A 19,786-nucleotide genomic window follows, 5' to 3' on the forward strand; every position below is an offset into this window, starting at 1 on the left:
AGAGAGAGAGAGAGAGAGAGAGAGGAAAATTTCAAAGGCGGCATTAGAGGAAAAAAGATGGAAAAGAAAAGGAAAGAATTGGAAGTGATCGATAAAGAGATCGCAGGATAAAGGGTAAGAGGGAGGAAAGGGATGGGATTGAGTTTGGTCGAAGTCGACGGTCAGCGTCTTCCACCTTTCGACGCGTCGTCTCCGCAGTGCCAGGTCGTTACGTCACACACAAATATACACAGAAACACCCACGCAATCCAAACACAAAGCAACGATTGTAGGAGGACGATTCGTTCTTCTCGTACGTAGGTAAGTACATACATAGGTTTGTATGTACATACATCCGTAAGTAGAAAGTTCGCGGTAGAAAAGAGAGGTCACGATCGGAAATCAGAGAGAAGAAAGGAACGGGAACTTACAATTCACGGCGAGCGTCACTCGCTTGCTAACGGCCGGCGGCACGTCGTTGCTGGCGATGCAGAGATACACCCCCATTTGTCGTCTCTCGACGCGATGGAATTGCAGGAGGGAACCGTTGTAGTTCTCGTGCTTCTCGAAAGTGCTTCCACCTGCGCGCACGTAAGAAAACGTTACTGTCGCGTCGTATTTCCTACCTTTCGTCTTTAATACCAGTCCCTTCTCTACCATTCCAAAACTTATTCTCCTTATTCTCATCTTTTACCATTTTTTCCTTCTTCTTTTCCTTCCTCGTTCGTGTTCCTACCTTTGCATCGATCGAACGTAACCCCTTTTTTCTCTTACTCTCTTCGAACTCTCTATCACCGATAAGATAGAGATACATTTGACTAGTCACGTAACTTGTTACTACTCGGAGTATCTCGGTTACTATAGTCGAAAGATCGAATAGATTTAGAGAAATCGCTTGGAACGTTCCGACGATCTGTTCTTTTTTTTTCCTTTCCTTTCATTTTAATGTCACGTAAGCCTTCGAGCTGCATACGCGCGATTCATTTTTTATTTCTCTCTTGATTAAAACTTCATAATCGATAAAGAATTTAATTCAAGGACGTTCGAGCGCATACGTCGATTTCATTTAACGATAACCGGAGTCATCGAGAGATAGATAGTTAAAATGACGTACGACTTCTCTCGCTGTCGTATGTCCTGAATATTTTTTCGTTACGGTATAAGATATTACGAGCTTCAAAGACCGCCGAGATGAAGCGGGATAAAGGCCTCGAGGCATCTCGTTGTAATTGGCCCAACTTCCAACTTTCCCATGGAACGTAGATAAAAACGTTCTCTCGGTAATGTAAAAGACTCGACCGGATACGTTTGCCGCGAAACGGAATACGTTAACGCGTTGAGCGACTAAAGTACACGGCGGTAACTATATCGGTGAGCGATCGCACGATTATGCCGTTTTTGCGTTAAGTGCCTCTATGTGCGTTGATCAATTAGCGAGAAACGAAGGAACGAGTAGAAAAAATGGTGAAAAATATCGATAAATCGGCTTTGATCTTCGGCGCTCGTGCGTTTTCGAAATTCGACGATAACGCGCGTTAAAAGAGGAATTAATAACGATAAAGCGTCGTGGCATCGATTCGCACCGATTTAACGTCGCATCGACGCGAATACGGAAATGATTGCAGTAAATGTAGCCATTTCGATATACCTCGTTGAACCGATGAAAAATTCAATCTGTTTGCAAGCTATCATTATCCGATTTTGCTCTCATTAAGGCTGAATGCATACGAAATTAGACGGAAACGTTTACGCGTGAAAAAAGGAAGTGTTGCGATCTGTCGAGAGTAACAAAAACGTGTGACGCCATGATGAAATTTTTATCCGTAGTAAAACCTAATGATTCTTGTACGGTTCGAATCTTTTTTCGTACATACGTATTTAGAAACATAGAAAAGAGTGCGAACGTATTGAAAAGGAATCTTCCTCGATAACTAACAGAACTGGTTCGATACAGCAAATCTGAAGTTTCGAAAAGCTAAAAAGTAAAGTCGAAGACGAAGACGAAGACGAAGAAACAGGAGCAGGAAGCAGAGTACCAGGAGCAAAACTAAACGCGCAAACACTAGAAGCGAAAGAAGAAGAGACGAGAAAGATATATGCTTAATTCACTACTTAGGCAGCTCTAACGAGTTCGCTAAGTGAGCGAGCGCTAACGAGTTTGCCGAGCTCGTAAGAAAGACGGTGTAGGGTAGAGGAGAAGCTTACTCGCGCGCGCGCGCGCAAAACTTAGGCGCGAGAGGGAGACAGAGTAGATAGATAGATAGATAGAGAGAGAGAGAGAGAGAGAGAGAGAGAGAAAGCGAGGGAGAGAGGGAGAGTGAATAAGGAGGCATCGTTGGTTTTGCCATCTGTGGTTTCATCCTTTGAAAGGAAAACGTTGATAAGGCCGTACTGAAAAATACTTTAGCTGCAAGAAAAGAGAGGGATTGGGGAGACAGGGAGAGAGAGGGAGAGAGACAGAAAGACGGGTTAAGGGAAAACTACGTCGGCCAAAGTTTTGCCAACTCGAGCAACTATCTTCGTAGCAACTATCGTTGCGTTCGCCTATGTATGTGCACCTTCTTCTTTGCGTCTTATTGTTACACGTTTTAGCTCGTACACACCAACACACGAGCTAGTTCTACTTTTCAAGACACAGCCCGAAGCCGCGGTAGACGTTCGTACACACTGGGCTACAAGTACCATCAAGAGGATTCTCTCCCTTCTGTTTCTCCTTCGAACAGCGTACTACCACACGCTTGAACATCATCCAGCACCTTCCCCCTTCTATTCTCCTTCCACGTAAGCCCACCAACCAACCGTCTTCGAAGAGAGAGTTCAAGAAGTGGAACTTGATTCAACGACCTTCCTCGTTATACCCACTCCTCTCTGTTCTTACATCCAATCTGTGTACTCACGTTCGAAAATGCTCTGCCTCTCGACTTTGCACCTACCTGACTCGCGAGCCTTTCTTGGCACTGGAACATCGCGCAAAGAAGACCCGTCGATAACCGACCGTTGATTCTCCTCCGACGTTCCTCTTTCACTCTTTTTCCCTCGGTACTTCGATTCTTGTAAATTCTTTTCGCGCTTACGACGATGAGAGTAGACGCAACGAGCGTGTGCGTTTGGGAATGGAAGACGAAGAATTTTCCTCGCTCTTCGACGTCCTACGCCGGGAAACGTTTTCCTTCCTTTCGAATTACGCTCCTCTAATACTTGAAAATGCGTAGCAATAGGCTTCGTTCCAGCGGATTTTCCATCTCTCCTCGCGAAAGATTTACGATCGTTCGTCTTCGAGAATCCCACGCAAAGGTGGAAGAACGATATAAAGGAATCGAGATAATTTTCGGAAAGTTCCCCTAGTTTTGCCAGGAAGCACAAAGTATCTACCTGAGGCGATAAAAAGTTGAAACGACGTACGTCCGTGGTTTTGCGTTTATCGCGGCAAGTACGGAGTTTATATCGGCTGTTCAACGCAGACGTTCTCCCTTTCCGAGCAGTCCAGAACTCGAAGCATGGCGAGCGATATAAATGTTCAATGAACGACGATAAATCGTTACGAGTTACGTTGATGGAAGCGATAATGGCTACATTTTTTCTCCTAGCATTTCTTTCGAAAAGAAAAATATTGGCTTACGACAAATTTTGCGCCGCTAGATTTTTTGTTCCAATAATAAAACGTTTACTTAACGAACGATCGGGCAACGAAAGAGCCGACACATTCTGCAACATTTCGAAGGAATTCTTTTCTTTCTCTAACCGTTACTTAAAACGGACAGGTAAAAAAGAAAAGAATACAGAAAGGAAAGAATGGAAGAGATATCGTTCGTGCGAAACTTCTCAAGCCGATTCCTTATCAAAATCGTAAAACGTCTTATCGTAACGCAAATCGCTCCGAGACGATCCACGTATCTTCAATTTACGCGATACACTGACACGAGCGAGCATTCGTCGTTGACTTTTCCGACGGTGTCACATTCAAGTGCAATTGAATTATTCAAAACTGTTCTTAACTAAGCGAGACGAGGCGTCGAGTAAAGTTTTTGATTATTCGGAAAGGCCATTATTCGAATGTAAGCTATTCTTGAAAGAAAACTGTTTTCGCTTCTAATTTACATACGTCCCGCGTGCCACATTTCACGGCGCTAATTAGCTTCTCTCTCCATTTCCTTTTTCTCTTTTTTTCAGTCGCTATGAACTTACGCTCATACAGAAATAAGCGCGCACATTTCTCCACTTCGTATAAACAAGTATCATCCAATTATCCAATTTGTCTGATAGAAAAAAAGGAAGGTGTACGTATGTACGTAGCAGTTAGAAAGAAAGAAACAGGTACTTTCGGGTTGAAGGCAACGTTTTCGCGATGGGTCAGCGAGACGTAATAAAATGTCGAGAAATAAAGAAGGTGACCACTCGACTGGTGCTGCATCGTTATATTTCCAGACGCAAACTCTCCTTCGTACTTTTCTTTTTTCTTTCTTTCCTTATTTTTCTCTCCCTCCTCTACTTTTATTTATCCTCGTTACACTTTGTTGCCGCACGAGCGAACGAGCGAGCCTGTTTCGAATTCGTTCGAACGAATATATCGCGATGAACGAGCTAAAAAAATAATTAACGAGCGTTACCGAAGCGTTACCGTAGTATTATCGAGGTATTGACCGAACCGTATTGGAACGACGAAACTCGGTCAGATTTGTTGATATTTTTAATTACTTCACAAAAGCTTGTTTTCCTTGTTCAGTTGTTTACTTCTTTCCCCATTTCTTTCCACCTTTCTTATTCTATCCATTTTGCCGTTCCGGAAAGGAGGCGGCGCATCTCGCGGAAAAAATAATTCGACAGGTGACAGTCAATCGGCTCGGGAAAACAATTTTTATATTCGACGAACGACTCTCGATCGAGCTTTGAGATAGGATGCGTTTTGTTTTCTTTTTTTCTGATTAAAGAAAGAGAGAAGAAACATCGGGAGAAGAAAAACGAACGGATCCCGTGCCTCGATCGATGGATGCTTATGCAACGATGTTCGCACAGAAGAATACGTTATCGACATTGAACCGGTATACTTGGTAAAGCCAAGCGTTAGATGAAAGGGATTCTCCGCAACGACTGTAGAGGGAAAGATTATAGAACTCGAAGTCGCTGACTCGATCCTGAAAAGACTCGTACGGGATGCATGCGATGCGTGAAAGCGTAATCCTTACACACCTGCTTCCCATCGGTTCTCTCGAGGCCTATCGACTAATTACTCTATTAATATGGCTGGATCGTTGCACGGACGCTTAATATTTTGGCTACCCGGACGGTTCTTTACGGTGCCTACGCGAGCCAGAATCTTCTTTCATGTACAGTTAAAAATGTCATAATAATAAAGCTCGGTGCTTGGACGTTGGTGTTCTATTACTCTCCTTTTTTCTTTTTTTTTCTACGTGAACAAGAAAAAATAGAAAAAATTGAGAAGAATATTCCAAGGGACATTATTGCTTCTCATTGCAACTACCGAGAAAACGTATATTCTTCCTCGAAATAGGTTCTCGACTGCTAAAAACATTCACGATGCATTCCTGAAGCCGCGAAAACTTTTCAAAGAAATATGTATTATAGTTGTAAATAAACGGCTATCGAACGTGAGCATAAAGGCAGCTCCGAATATCCGCCTGTAAAGAGTTGCCTTTCTCGATGAAACTCGATTTACGTCAAAGTCTCGATATCGAGGAAATATGGAAAATAGCTGGGGGAAAAGAGGCGAGTCTTTGTTAATGCGAGCTACGTTCGATGTAAAAAAATGTTCTGCTTTCAGAATATGAATAAAATATCTGATAACAAGTTCATTGTTGATGACTGATATCCACTAAATATTACGTGTCCGATGTAGTTATATCGAATCAAAAAGCGAGAGATTTCTTTTTTTTAAAGCTATTCAATAAGCTCGAACCTCGAAAAGTTTTAAGTATTTGAGTGTTATATCGTTTTTAAATTAATTCTATTGCATTCCTACACAGTACATATCTATCGTATTTTCGTTAATTACTGCACGAGCTACGATCTCTATCGACCACGTTAAACTTTTCTAAACCAAATAAACGATTATCGCCTCTTCGTACGAATAAAAATTAAATATCCGAACAAAGCGCATCGGCGAGAGCGCAACTACCTAATATATTGAAAATTCGATATCGAAGAAGCACGGCGTACGGACGTGCAAAAGAGGAGAAAGAAATCACGAGAGAGCGAGAGAGAGAGAGCGAGAGAGCGAGAGAGAGAGAGAGAGAGAGAGAGAGAGAGAGAGCTTTAATATGAACGAGAATAAATACGTCGTCGCGCTTTGTGCTCGTGCTAGGGAAGAGATCTACGCGTTGAGCACAGAGAAAGCATGCGATCGTTACGAAATAAAGGAAATAAACGTAAGAATAGAGTAGAAACGTTGGAACGAGAGACGAGAAATAAAGGAGAAGTAAGACGATGGTCTGGACCACGAGAGGAAAAGACGGTTTCGCAAAGGCGGTAAGGCGGTAAGCCAAGGCAAACAAAATTAAACCTTCGCCTCGTTTCTGCGACTCTCTTGTGACACGAAGAAGAAAAGCAAGAAGGACGAGAAAAAGGAGAAAGAAAAAAAGGCCCGGTTGAGTCACGAGAAAATATTCTCGAGGTTTATAGTGTCATTATATACCGGTAGAAGAGGCCCTTATGAAAATGGTGTCGCCGTCCTCTCGTCGCCATGACACTCTTGGAGTTGGTCGGCCGGTCGCTCTGCAGCTCAAGGTCGCGTTGTCACCCTCCGAAACTGCTAGATCCGCCGTGGTTTCACCTCCGTATACTATGTCCGGTGGAACTGTAATAAAGAGAAGAATTATTTTTTAATAACTCGTAGGGAGAAAGAGGGATGAGCAAAAAGCTTATATGCGAAAGCAATATTTTTCGTGGACCCTCTTCTTTTTCTTTTATTTTTTCTTGCCTTCCTTCTTTTTCCTCCGTCTCCCTCTGTCTCTCTTTCTCTCTTTGTTTCTGTTTTTCCTTCGTTTTCTTCTCGTTGTTACATGCCGTAATTTACCCACGCGAAGAACACGCGGGGTCAGTGTCTACTGCCCGAGATGATTGATTACACAAAATGTAGGACGTTAACCGAACTTACGGGCCGGGAAGCGTCCGATCGATTTTTGTTCGCGAAAAATGAATTAACGATGGCTGGCTATTTCCGAAATAGCTTCGTCACGCTCTCTCCGTATCGCTATCATAATGATAGTATCTTCAAAAAGTTCTTGTATATCTTTTCATTATTTATCTGTTGGGGCGAAACCACGAGCCGGAAAAATGAGAGGTACTTTAATAAAGTTTTGAGAGTAGGTAAGGACGAGAGAGAAAGAGAGAGACAGAGCGAAAGTAAACCCTTACAAGCCGTCGGCTTTCGAGAAGGAACTTCGTAATGAGATAGTCGTTAATATGTAGTCTGGTATAATTAGACTCGATTCAGGTTCGTCGGAGATAAAGATGAAGTGGAAAGGCAAGAGTTAATGGCTAAGACGAGCCCAGATCGTAATAATTATCACCGTTGACCATGATCGTTGGTTTAACGTAATGTAAGAAGATCGAGAAAGCGCAAAACATCTTGGCTAAGTCACACTATGAATACTCATCTGTTCTAATTCGATGCACTAATTACGTCGATCTAACGCAACGACCAACTAAACGTGGATATACATCGTTCTTTTGCGTTAATGCAAGAAGAGAAAATAAAGTAATATACTACTTTTTCTCCTTTGCATAATAAAAAGTACATCCACCATCTACCATCCACCATCCGACCAGCAGATTCACGCGAATGAAAAGAATCGAGCTTAAAATTCAGGAAATTTACACTGGCCCTAACCTCGAGGTCGTGACAGCGATCGATCAAGTTCCCGTAAAGAAAAGAGATAATCAATTGGCCGTAGAAAAAAGCGGAGCCATTAATCATAACGATATTTTATAGAGAAGTCATTTCTCCGCGACACAGCTTTTTCGCGATAATAAGGTATTGAGAAAAGTAGGTGCATTATTTCGCGCCTGATTCTCAATCATATCTGTGTACGTCGTCATAAAAGCTAATGGAACTTGCAATGGTAAGTTCGCTTCGCGCATTATCATCCAATAACCGATTTTCTCAGAGAATCGAATTCGCTTTTTATCTCTCTTTCAAAGTCGTATCAATTACGTCGAATTTTTTCATAATAAACTTTATAACGGTATATTTATAAATCTAGTAGAAATCATCATGAAAAATTAGAGAATGTTGAAGTTAGAAAAATGATGAGCGCACGACTCGCACATCTCATTCACGCATATTCATGCATAACGAACGATTATGTGAACTCGGTGAAGAGTAGAATCTCTCGTTGGAAGGTATAGGGCGTTGGGACGTCGTAAGAAAAATATTTCTCCGTCGTTTCTTCCGAGAAAAATATAATATTTCCTCGTCCCAGGTGGCAATAAAAGGAAATAATTTACCGAGAGAAGTCGGCCTACGTATGCGCTCGTCTTACTAGAATGCAACGTTCTTGGAAAGAAAAAAGAAATAGAAAGGAATGAAAAGAGAGAGAGAGAGAGAAAGAGAGAGAGAGAGAGAGAGAGAGAGAGAGAAAGAGAGAAGAAATTCTGTCGATCGCATTTATTAAATTCTCAGCCGAGAAATCACCGTTCTCTCGACGAAGAAATTATTTTCCCCTCTCTTGAAAACGACGACCGTTCTGAAATTCACGATGATTTGCTCTGTCACCGGCGTCGATTTGAGTCGACTCAACGAACCGTTCCGAGTCGAAGGAAAATTAATATCCCGATATATTTATTCGTGTACGAGATTATTTCCATTCGAGATAGACTCGTCGTCCCGCTCTCCTGAATTCGAGCTATTACTTATGGGTCATGAATAAGTATTAAGTATGACCTTCGATATTTTAAAAAGTAAAACGTTATACGTGTACGAACTTTTTTCACTTTAGACGATTACGTACTTCGAGTGCGAGACATTCCTATCAATATTCGTTCGAGTTATCCATCGATATGAAATTATACGAATTTTACAATTACGTCGTTGTTAGAAAACTTTGTCCAACTATCGGCGATGGCTCATTCCACGGAGCAATAATCAACAGAAATGATATCCATTAAAAGGAGTTAACCGCCTATAAATCAACGTCGCCAATAGTAAGCCATTATCCGTGCGAAAGCCGACTAACGATTTCATACCACTGCCGAACAAATTACGCTCATATTCGCGGTAGAAAAATTGATCGTCGAATTACCATACCATTTCTCGCTCCATGTAAGGTTTATACGTAAGCGTTAAAGTTACCGCAAAGTTTGCACGCGATCGCTTAAATTCTTCACACTTTCGCGTTGCGCGAAGGAAACGTTTCTTTACTCTATCGTTAGAGCACTTATTTTAACGTTATATAAAGATCGTACGAACGTGGGTTATAAATTAGCCAAGAAAGAGAAAGAGAAAGAGAGGGGGAGGGGCAGGAAGAGAGAGAGAGAGAGAGAGAGAGAGAGAGAAAGAGAGAAAGAGATTTAGATCTCTCATGGAGGGCAAATTTAAACGGTCACGTAACTTTGGATACGTAACGAGATTGGTGAGCCGTGAATTGCGACTTTCTTATCAACATGGATTCGTAATTGCAAAGAAAAATATTAAAAGGAAAGAAGAGTTTTTTGATAAAGAAGTAAGTAGTCCTTTGTGAGTGAAAGGCTCGAAATGTCAGAAAGAGTTTACGGTGATCATACCGCGTCGGCGAGCGCAAATGTTTGCTCAACGTAAAGGACTTAAAAGAGCGAGAGAAGGCGCGGATGACGAGCGACTTCGCAGAAAGCTCCGCTTACCAAATCCGACTGGTTCAAAAAGTTACGGATTAAGGAAATAGGAAAAGAAACGATCGATTGGTATCCAAAAGAGAAACTTGGACCGAGCTTTTCAGATTTGATAAAAAAAACTAGTGAAATCCTCTTTTCCCGACAAGAGAAACGTATATACAGGTAGTGTATGGTAGGTAGGTTTTATTTTTTGCTTTCATTAAGCTAGAGATGGAAATTTTATCCGCGCTGTATCGTCAAACAAAAATTTTACGATGATAGAAAAAAGAAAAAAAAAAAAAGAAAATACACTGGAAAAACGAAAAAGAAAAACAAGGAAAGAGAAAATAATAGTGGATGAAAGGATCTCACCGAGTATGTCGACGCAACCCAACTCGGATTTCATAGGACTGGTGTTGATCTGGCACATGTAGCAATCCCTGTCGGACTCCTTCAACTGACGAATGTGCAAGCGCCACGTGCCGTTGACGACTTCCTCCGTAGCTTGGCTACTTCCTGTCACACCGAAGGCGCCGGACGTAGCACCGGAGCCGGGATTACTGCCGGTCTCGTAGGAGACCGAGATACGCGCATTGTGCGTCACCGTTCTCGTGTGGACCGTCAGAACCGTCTGGTCGGAGGCTCGCAACCATGCGACCTGTAAAATTCAATCGGGTTCCTCTGATTCCGAAACGAATTAGCTCTTCCTCCATCTCTTAATTTCGTCGTGCTTTCTTCGATCGTGATATAAATAACTATTCCTTTCGTTCGTCGAACGCGTAAGTCAATCCTTACATGTTATAAATTCCAATATTTGCTGAAAAATTGTTGCTAACCACCTGCTACTTTCATTTTAACGTATACCTCGGGATAGTCTCTATTTCGTTATACACGTAATTTATTTTCTTCTCATTTTCGTACATAGAGAGTGACGCTACGTGGTATACCGTGCTCGTCGAAATGTTGTAGAATGCATTGCATTTCATGAATTCCTCTCTCTCTCTCTCCCTCTCTCTCTCTCTCTCTCACTCTCCTCCCCCCTTTTTCATACGCGTGTATATGCAGTACGCGCGCGCGTCCATGCTTTGCCTTTTGGACTATGGTGCGTTGCATCGCGCGTTGCGGTAAATAGTAAACTGCAGTATGCCGGTATTATATTATATTACAATGAGAAATTTTAAGCGACGGTATTACGTTCGTACGACACATTGTACAGTCGCTACGTTGTAATGTTCCCGTGCGTACGAGATCCGTGGGTTACCGTAAGTGGCTAATGTGAAGTCGCGTAATGTATATTCAAAAGAATGAAATAATGAGTTAAAAAGGCAAACTCGCAGCTAGTATTCTTGAGCACGTTTATGAGAATAAAGAAAAAAATAAATAAAAGAAGCACTATAACAATAATCGTGACCGATTATTATTATCTTCACTTTTCTCTCCACTTCTCGAAACGATCGAGTCATCTACGTATCGGGTTCTTTCAAATTGAAAGATTATCGAAAGAAAGAATTTAATCGTGTTGTCATCGATTCGACGATACGAGAGCTCGCTTAAGTGAAAAGTTAGAGATCGGTAATACGTTTAAGATAAATTCGATTACCATTCAGCTCGATTTAAATAATTGAAACCTATATAGGTTCCGCGTATTTACGTACTTTTGATAGGAGGAAAGAAAAGCGTGACGATTTCCTGAACGGAACGTCGCAACCGAATGTATTTTTTCGTGCAAATAAATACGGAATTTTTGATCGCGTTAAATAATGGTAGCGTATAATTGTTAACCTACTTTCGCGAATATACTTTTCGCGGTCGTGCACCGTGCCCTGTTCCTTTTAATCGTAGAGCTCATGTAAAATGCGGTTGGCAAACTTTTGTATGAATCTTCCCAAGACTGACAGACAACCGCCATCGCTTTCACGAACATCACGGCAGTCTCTTAATTAACGTTTTATCGTTACCTTCGCGATCGCCAAGCAAGTAGAGGAGGAGGACGAGGATGAGGGTATCTCATTTATTTCAGCTAACGTAAAAGTTGGCCGACGGTGATACATCTAGGACAGTAATAATCTGCCAAACTCGATTTTCGGAGCACCGTTTGCGTCTCGTCTCGAAAATGACTCTGTATTGTCCCTTCGCGATTTCACGATACCGGTAGGAACTAGAATTTAGATTAAAGTTGCGAAACGAAATAATTTGGAACGAAAGGAAACATCGATCGAAACGTTTATGGGATCTATTTAATCGACTTCGCGGTGATTACTCGAAATAAAACACGTTAAGCTCTCTCGAGAGTGGAGAAAACGAAGAACTCGATTCCTATGCAGATCTCTATATCAATTCGCGAGGAGCAAGGGCACATACGGTCGAAGCATCGATGTCGAATTTTCCTTGTAACTCTTGCTCGAGTGTACGAGCTCGCACGAATCTACGAACGATATTAAACTTGGTAATAACATTTCCTCTACCACAATGCCGCAGTTCTATTATTATATCGTTATCGTTACGTATCGTAACGGAGCACGACATTACGAGGTAATAGCGTAGCGAGATAACCGAGTTGTGTAATATGAAAAAGCCATACAAAATTATCTCGAATGCAACGTAACAGAAACGTAGCTTTCTCCTTTCGTAGCTTCGTACTTCGATCGATGACTACACGCGGATCTCCCGTAGAAGACGTACATTTGTTAAAATATTGATACATGGAAGGAAGACATTTCGACGATAGCGCGATCGTCAGATTGCTATGACTCGATGTGCCACGAAATCAAGATAAATTCTCTCGTCTTTGACGCCGTTGCATTTCCACCGGCTGAAGAGTACGCGAAAGGAACATAAATATCAAAAGATGTACCTATATGTAAATGTAACCTAGGTGTATACGTATATGTGAATTGAAAAATATTACAATTTCTCGATAATAATTCGTATATCGTTACAACGTACGAGTCTGCACGGAGTCCGTCCGAAAAAGGGGAAAAGATAGGTGGTACTGGTACCACGAATCGCCTAACAAATTAAAATTTCAATAATTGATTGAAATTAACGTAAGCCGGCTGGGTAATCCACACAGACATAATCACACGCGAGCGCGCGCTCATAATCGGCGCATCATTTTGAATGAATCACTTCGGTTTAAATCAAATCAATTAGCAATTAGCGAATTTCCGTAGTGCTCGGCGGTAAATCTTTTTATACCTCGATAATATTCCACGAATTAGCCGAGTTTCGATCAAATTGGAAACTCGAAGCTCTAGCTTTATGGATAGAAGCGATCGATGCGGATAGAAACGCCGCGGGGACCAGAACGCAAGACTTTGCTCTCGACTTTGGCTTCGCATCTATTACGAATTCCCTGGTCGAAGGTGAAATATTCTGCATTCCGGAATCAACGTTAACGCGATCGCGATAATGCGAGTGTAAACAATCTGTTGTTCGAAATCTTAAGGAACTTTTATCATGAAAAATAAAAACAATCTCACCGGGACATTCTTGGATGGCGAGGAAAATGAAAATAAAATATTTTCCCAATGGATAGCGTACTATTTTATGCGGGCGATCTATCATCGGCATGCTAAACGTCTCCGTATTAAACGCGTGACGGCTTAGGCGCCTCGTCACGATGCTCGAAAACTCGATGAATGGGGTAGGAAAGCTCTCGGCTTTTGCCAGACCTACGAGGGTCATAGTTTCGATCCAGGAAGCAGCATCGTGCTTGCGCCTGCTTTTACGCGCCTTTACTCATTGTGTCCTGCGGCTGCTCGCGACGGAATTAGAATTTAAAATAGAGAGCGTATCGGGTTGGAAGGCTTTATCGTAACGGGGCTTCCGGAAACTATTCGAAAGCTTTCACTGGTACCCCTGGCTTATCTTAATCCCAAGCAGTCCTCTCCGATGCTATAGTTGCTACTTCTACCTTCTAGCTTCCTTACTCGAGAGCGAGAACTTCTTTCCATGAGCCGAATATTTCATCTAGCCGGATATTTTACGACCTGGAATCTGTCGCTATGATCTCTCTCTCTCTCTCTCTCTCTCTCTCTCTCTCTCTCTCTCTCTCTCTCTCTTTCCCGCTACTCTTCTAAAATTCGCTTGGCCCTCATCCATAGTTGCTCTCTTTTCTTTGCTTTTCTCGATTATCCTATTTTTCTTCCTCGACTTTGTTACTTTTTTATCTCTTTTTTGCATCCTCCTTTCCGCGGAACAAGTAGATCTTAATCGAAAGGATCGTCGTTAACGGCGCGACGTTGTTTTAAGAAAATAAAAGAAAGTTCAATTTCTCGCTTCGACGGTCACGTTACATTTGGTACTAAATAATACGGAATACGTCAGATATAATGTTGAAACACCAACGGAAAATAGCTCCGCACTGGAAATAATTCGAGTCAAGCGCTATCGCTCGAAACCGAAAAAAAAACTTTGTTAAGTATAAAATATATATATATATATATATATATATATATATATATATAACGTTTGAAGTGTTCATTCACACTCGCGAACGTCAAACCGCAAAGGGTTAAAACCGTAGCGAGCCAGCGCGATTCGTTTTACTTTTGAGCGAGCTACTTGCGGCCACGTAAACGCGATATGAAGACTAAGTGGTAGAACGCGGGTGGTGCTAGAGAATGAGAATGAGTGAGAGAAAAGGGAGAGAGAAAGAGAGAGAGAGAGAGAGAGAGAGAGAGAGAAACAGACAAGATAGACAGGTCGTTGAAGGAATTCGCGGCGAGATTTTTCACTTGCCCCAATTCAATTTTTCTGCCAAGAAGAGAAGATGAATTTTCGTACCAACGGTGATATACTCCGCGTTTCACAATTATTTATATCCAAATATCGACGGAATAATCAAATAAAATTATCTACTTGTCACTTTGTCGTAATACATACTAATTCACTTAGGCAGAAATATCTTTTTCAAATTGAACTTTAACAGAAAAAACAAATCAATGAAATTTTCGACTTCTTATTTTTCTGTCAAACGAATAAAATTATCTTTTTATAGGTCAAATATAATAAAAAATTATCTTACAGGATTAATGTATTATAAATAATCGAGGTTAAATTATAAATAAATAAAGATAGAGGATCGAAATGTTCTAAGAAAATATTGTTTTCACGACATTTGTAATCTTCATATATTCCTTCCCCCCCGCTATTATCTATCATCTTTCTCTCTTCCTCTGTTTTTCTCTTCGTGAATATTTTCAGGAGATGAAGGAGCGTACGTCTCGAGCAAAATTCTTTTCATGAACTTTCGAACGCTTCGGCAGATATTAAAACTCACGAACGGTCGAGTTTTCCTTATGCGAAACTACTTTGAACTATTACATTTGGCGGGACATTATCGATTCGAAAGGAGTATTTGGATTCTGCTGAATCGTAGATATATAGGATAAATCGATTCTTCGGCGTCATTTAGATCGTTTACCTTGAACTTTCCGATGTTTCGAACGCTGCAGGAGAAAACTACTTCTCGACCGACCGCAGCGGTTTGATTTCCAACGGGGGCGACGATGATCGGTCCGATATTTAGGCTTAATGATTCTGAAACAGAAATAAGGTCGTAAGAAATTCGATGAAACATAGTTATTGTCCGCGTTACTTCAACTCGACGCTCATCGATAAACGATTAACGTTTTTCTCGTTACCATCGAACAAACGTTACCTTCTTTGCCAGACCGAGGTGGATATTTTTTCAGAAAAAATAAATATTATTCCGCCGGATACAGTTGGTAATTAACGTGTATTACCGAGACCAATGAAACTGTAATTTTATTCACTACTTGGAAAATTATAGCGGCGCAAAGCTAAGGGGAACATCGGAAAATAAATTATTCATACTAGAGGTCGAGAGATAATTAGGTTTACATTAGAAAGTAAATTTTCAATGGCCGGATTCGGAAGGCTTAAGCGCGCACTATTTTAAGAGTATCGTACGTTTTAGAAAGTATAATGAAAATGACGGTGGTTACGTGTTAATTACGTTTACCTCTTTCGAGTATCTGGGAATGTAAACACATCGTTCTATGGATGATAAGAAAAGAAAGAAAACATTACGTACGAGAATGAAATAATTATTTGCGAACGTTAACGTTATCTCTTCGTGAGGCAAAAGCTTCTACGTGACGATCTTAAATATGGGCGATAAAACGATACAAAGTAGGTAGATATAATTATTTCAACGTTTGAGAGCAGCTTGAATCTGCGATGAGGATTTATGAAATAAAATTACGATAAAAGATATATCTGCTCGCGGGATTAATGTAATAGCGACTTTTGGCGATGCACGCGTTATATTTAAACGCATCGTACTTGCCTCTCAACGATATCAAGTGTTTGTATTAAAAATGCAAACTTCACCTGGACTTTTGAACTTTTAGATTTGCTCGCTTGCGAATAAGTTAAAATATAAAATTATTTAACTCAAATTACAACGCACAGGTAATAAGATTTTCTCTACGTTTTCGTTTCCTTCTTCTCTCATTCCCAAGCCGTACCTACGAACGAGAAACCTCTTTTTAGAAAATTCAACTTAAGAAGTTTTTCAACATTTACGTTCCACTTGCTATTTTAATAAGCACATAACGAACGTTGTAACGTCGTGTATTTCTCAAGATCGTATATAATTTGGATGATATTTTTGGATATAGGGGATAATGAAAATACATATCGTCAAATATACTACGCGTTAACTATGTCGGCAATAGGGATAGATAAGCTCTCGTTATACTCACTATGCAGTATTACCAATCGCAACGAGACGCGATAGATCATCTCCTGTATTATACGCTTTACCGACTCAGCGTGTGCGTAATGCGCTACGTTCAGCGTTTAGCTCATACTCATAGATCATAATCTCTATTCTTCCTACATCACGGATATTCGCTCATTAAAATGAAAGCCGATTTATGATCCTTTCGAGCTAACGTCAAATTCCTTCGAGATAAATTGGAAAAATCATGATGCTTTTTTTTATTCGGACCATAGGAAAAAAATGTTCGCGATAGAACGAGCAAACTACCGGAACTACCAGCAACATGACTTCTCATTTAAATAACAACGAGTTCCTAGTAAGAGCAGTCGCTTTTACGCTCGCAAACCGATCGTAGTTTATTTCTAGGAGGAGAACGCTAGACACACGAACGTAACACGCTAGAAGAATTGCACTTCGATTTACGGGAAATCGACTTTGAACGCGGTATCGGCTTTCCTATCGACAGATACAGAGTGAGAGACAGAGACGCAGAGAGGAAAAGAGACATGAACTCTTGGTTCATAGCTTTTTTTCTGAGCTTTCGTATCGTAAACACACAGAGATCAGATCCTCGAGAAGGAGTAATATCAAAATTGACTGGGCAGCTCGGACGCTTTCGAGATCTCCGCTCTGCGCTTATTCATCGTCTTGCCGACAAATCCTTGGGCTAATGAAACGAGCTGCCGGATTAGACAGACGGTGTAACCTGCCGGTGCAAGTTCTCCGATATTCCTGGCCTTCAAATATATATATATATATATATATATATATATATATATATATATATGTACGTATGTATAATGTACATGTATATAGAGAAAGAGAGAGAGAAAATGAGACAAGGACGGAAAGTAGAAGAAGGAAGAAAAAAAAGCTAGGAGCGTTCTATTCCCAGGCCTCAGCCCTTATTCGAGCCACCAACCCCTCGTCTTTCCATCTCCCGACAGTGTTCCGGTGCTCTCCTCAAGCAGATGACCCAAATTCCAGGGATGGGCGATGTGACAGGACCGAATGATGGAGAGCAAGTTGGAGTAGGGCTGGCTTTGCTTGGTCTTCCTAGTGCTCAGTACTACGCGACCCTGGGAATTTGTTATTACAGAGATTGCGTATTTCTGAGAGTGATAAGCGAGCGTGCTGAGAAACTTGCTGCCAGGATGAAAATCTTCCTCCTCTTGATATTCTACGATTCTATCTCTCTATCTCTTTTCTTTTTTCCTCTACATCTCTACGTTTATATGTACATCTACACATTTCTCTCACGTTCTGTAACGAGCTACGAGAGAATAAACGTTTAGGTCTCCTAGGGATCGTCCGTGACTCCTCGAAACTTTTTACTACGATCCGCGTTGTATCTTGCACCAGATATCCCGATCAGAGTTTCGATTAAATGCGATGCGAAACGAGCTTGAAACGAGCTTGGAACGAGCTCGCGTCTAGGTCGAGCCCGATGAAGAGAAGGAAAGGGGTCGGCGAGGAAATGCGATGGGAAGGGAAAATCAATCGGTACACGGTTATGCACATACAAGTGCAAAAATTTTCCAAGTCTCGTCGATTTATGGTAGTGTTGCTATCAGAGAGAAAGAGAGAGAGAGAGAAAGTATTCCAAGGCGCAGATGCTGAAAATCTGTAAAGTAATGAATGGTTACGAAACGAAAAATGGTGAGTTGGATGAGCACTTTGGAAAATTATTTCAAAGAGGATAGAAATCTATTATTTCGTTACTCTCTCGAATATATTTAACGTTATAAAATAATATGTATATATACGTAGAGAATGTATTTAAGTAATTTAAAAAATGAATTAATAAATTCTTTAGCAAACAAATTTTTGATTACAGAAGCGATTATTTTTATAACTTTGAACAATGAAGAAACAATTACGAGTTGTACGCTTGTCCCGATTAAATCTTGAAATTAACAATTACGATTAAAAGTAAACGTCGAGCAACGTATACGTTCCGTTTGCGATTCTAAGATATTTTCTTTTAAAAACCTAACGGATTCGTGTATATACTTGCGTCTTTCATTAAGGTACGATTTTATTTATTCATTATATTTGCTGAGCCTGGCATGTGCTTCTCTCTCTCTCTCTCGCTCTCTTGATTTATACGTTTTAATTACATACTTCCATTTACATACGCAGTTATTTACGTCGCTTTTAGCAAGTTTACAGTATTCCGTTGACGTTTGAGCGTTGTTAACGCGCGAAATATATCTGGATTCGATAAATTGTGAGTACGCGCGCGTGCGCGAGAACGAACGCAATTTGCCCTTTTGCCTCGAAACAAATAAATTCCCTATTTATTTGAACCACGAAAAATCGACTGGCTCTCGTTTTTGCATTTTTCGTATTTCGCTTCGATCGTTCACTTTACAATTTTACAAATCTTCTTCGAACAAGGACAAAAAATGACGGCGAACGTTCGTTTTTACTCGACAAAGTTATTATTGGGATAATAGAAGAGAGATCATGGATGAGGAGTTTTTTATCTTACGCATCGTCTTTCTCTTCTTTCTCTTTTTCTTTTTTTCGTGTTCAGTGAAATTCGCGAGAAACGTATAAACAGCCACATACAAGTCGTGCGGGACGTACAGGATAACAAGCCAGCTTTTTTTTAAATGAACGTTTTAATGAATGGCAGCACGTATATATATATATATATATATATATATATATATATATATATATATATATATACACACGTCATTGCGCTCGGTGATGCGTATTTAGTTCGGTGCCTATTCGCATTAAAATTAGTGGGAGTTTCATTATGAAAACACGTCGTATTCCAATGATCGTCTATATACACCAACTGTATTCAATGTTTCTAAGATCATTTCATGATCAACGTATGATCGGAGTCAAAAGATTTTCTTGTATAAAAAATTAGAAAAGGTAAAATACTGTTTTCGTTTGCGACGAAATGATGTTTCATCGAGAGTATGCTTGCTAGAGTGATTATTTACGAGCTCTTTCTCTCTCTCTCTCTCTCTCTCTCTCTCTCTCTCTCTCTTTCTCTTTCTTCGGCATCCAGGCCGACGAGCGAATCGGCTCTCAAAATGAAATATCATTGTCTATGTTCGCGCCATTTTTCTCACGGGGATGGGAGCCAGGACGTATGGTTAATACGTCAGTCCTACGAGGATAAGAAATAATATATAAGAAGACCGTAAGATGGACGGGCGTGGAAAGTAGAAGAATCAGGAAAAGAAAATTGCAGAGTGTCGAGAGTGACTGATATTTTTCTTT

General features: G+C 40.7%; 1 protein-coding gene across 1 annotated transcript in view; it reads right to left on the bottom strand.

The window, feature by feature from the left end:
- The window catches only part of LOC122634897 (lachesin-like), a 51,390-nt gene that overhangs the window by 4,261 nt on the left and 27,343 nt on the right, over nt 1–19,786 (bottom strand). The window contains exons 2-5 of the mRNA XM_043824384.1: nt 15,212–15,327; nt 10,156–10,441; nt 6,629–6,790; nt 411–560 (exon numbers count right to left, since the gene is read on the bottom strand). Coding sequence (XP_043680319.1) covers nt 411–560; nt 6,629–6,790; nt 10,156–10,441; nt 15,212–15,327 — 714 coding nt within the window. The remainder of the gene's footprint in view (nt 1–410; nt 561–6,628; nt 6,791–10,155; nt 10,442–15,211; nt 15,328–19,786) is intronic.

The sequence above is a fragment of the Vespula pensylvanica genome, chromosome 16 (assembly GCF_014466175.1).
Source record: "Vespula pensylvanica isolate Volc-1 chromosome 16, ASM1446617v1, whole genome shotgun sequence".
Taxonomy (NCBI): domain Eukaryota; kingdom Metazoa; phylum Arthropoda; class Insecta; order Hymenoptera; family Vespidae; genus Vespula; species Vespula pensylvanica.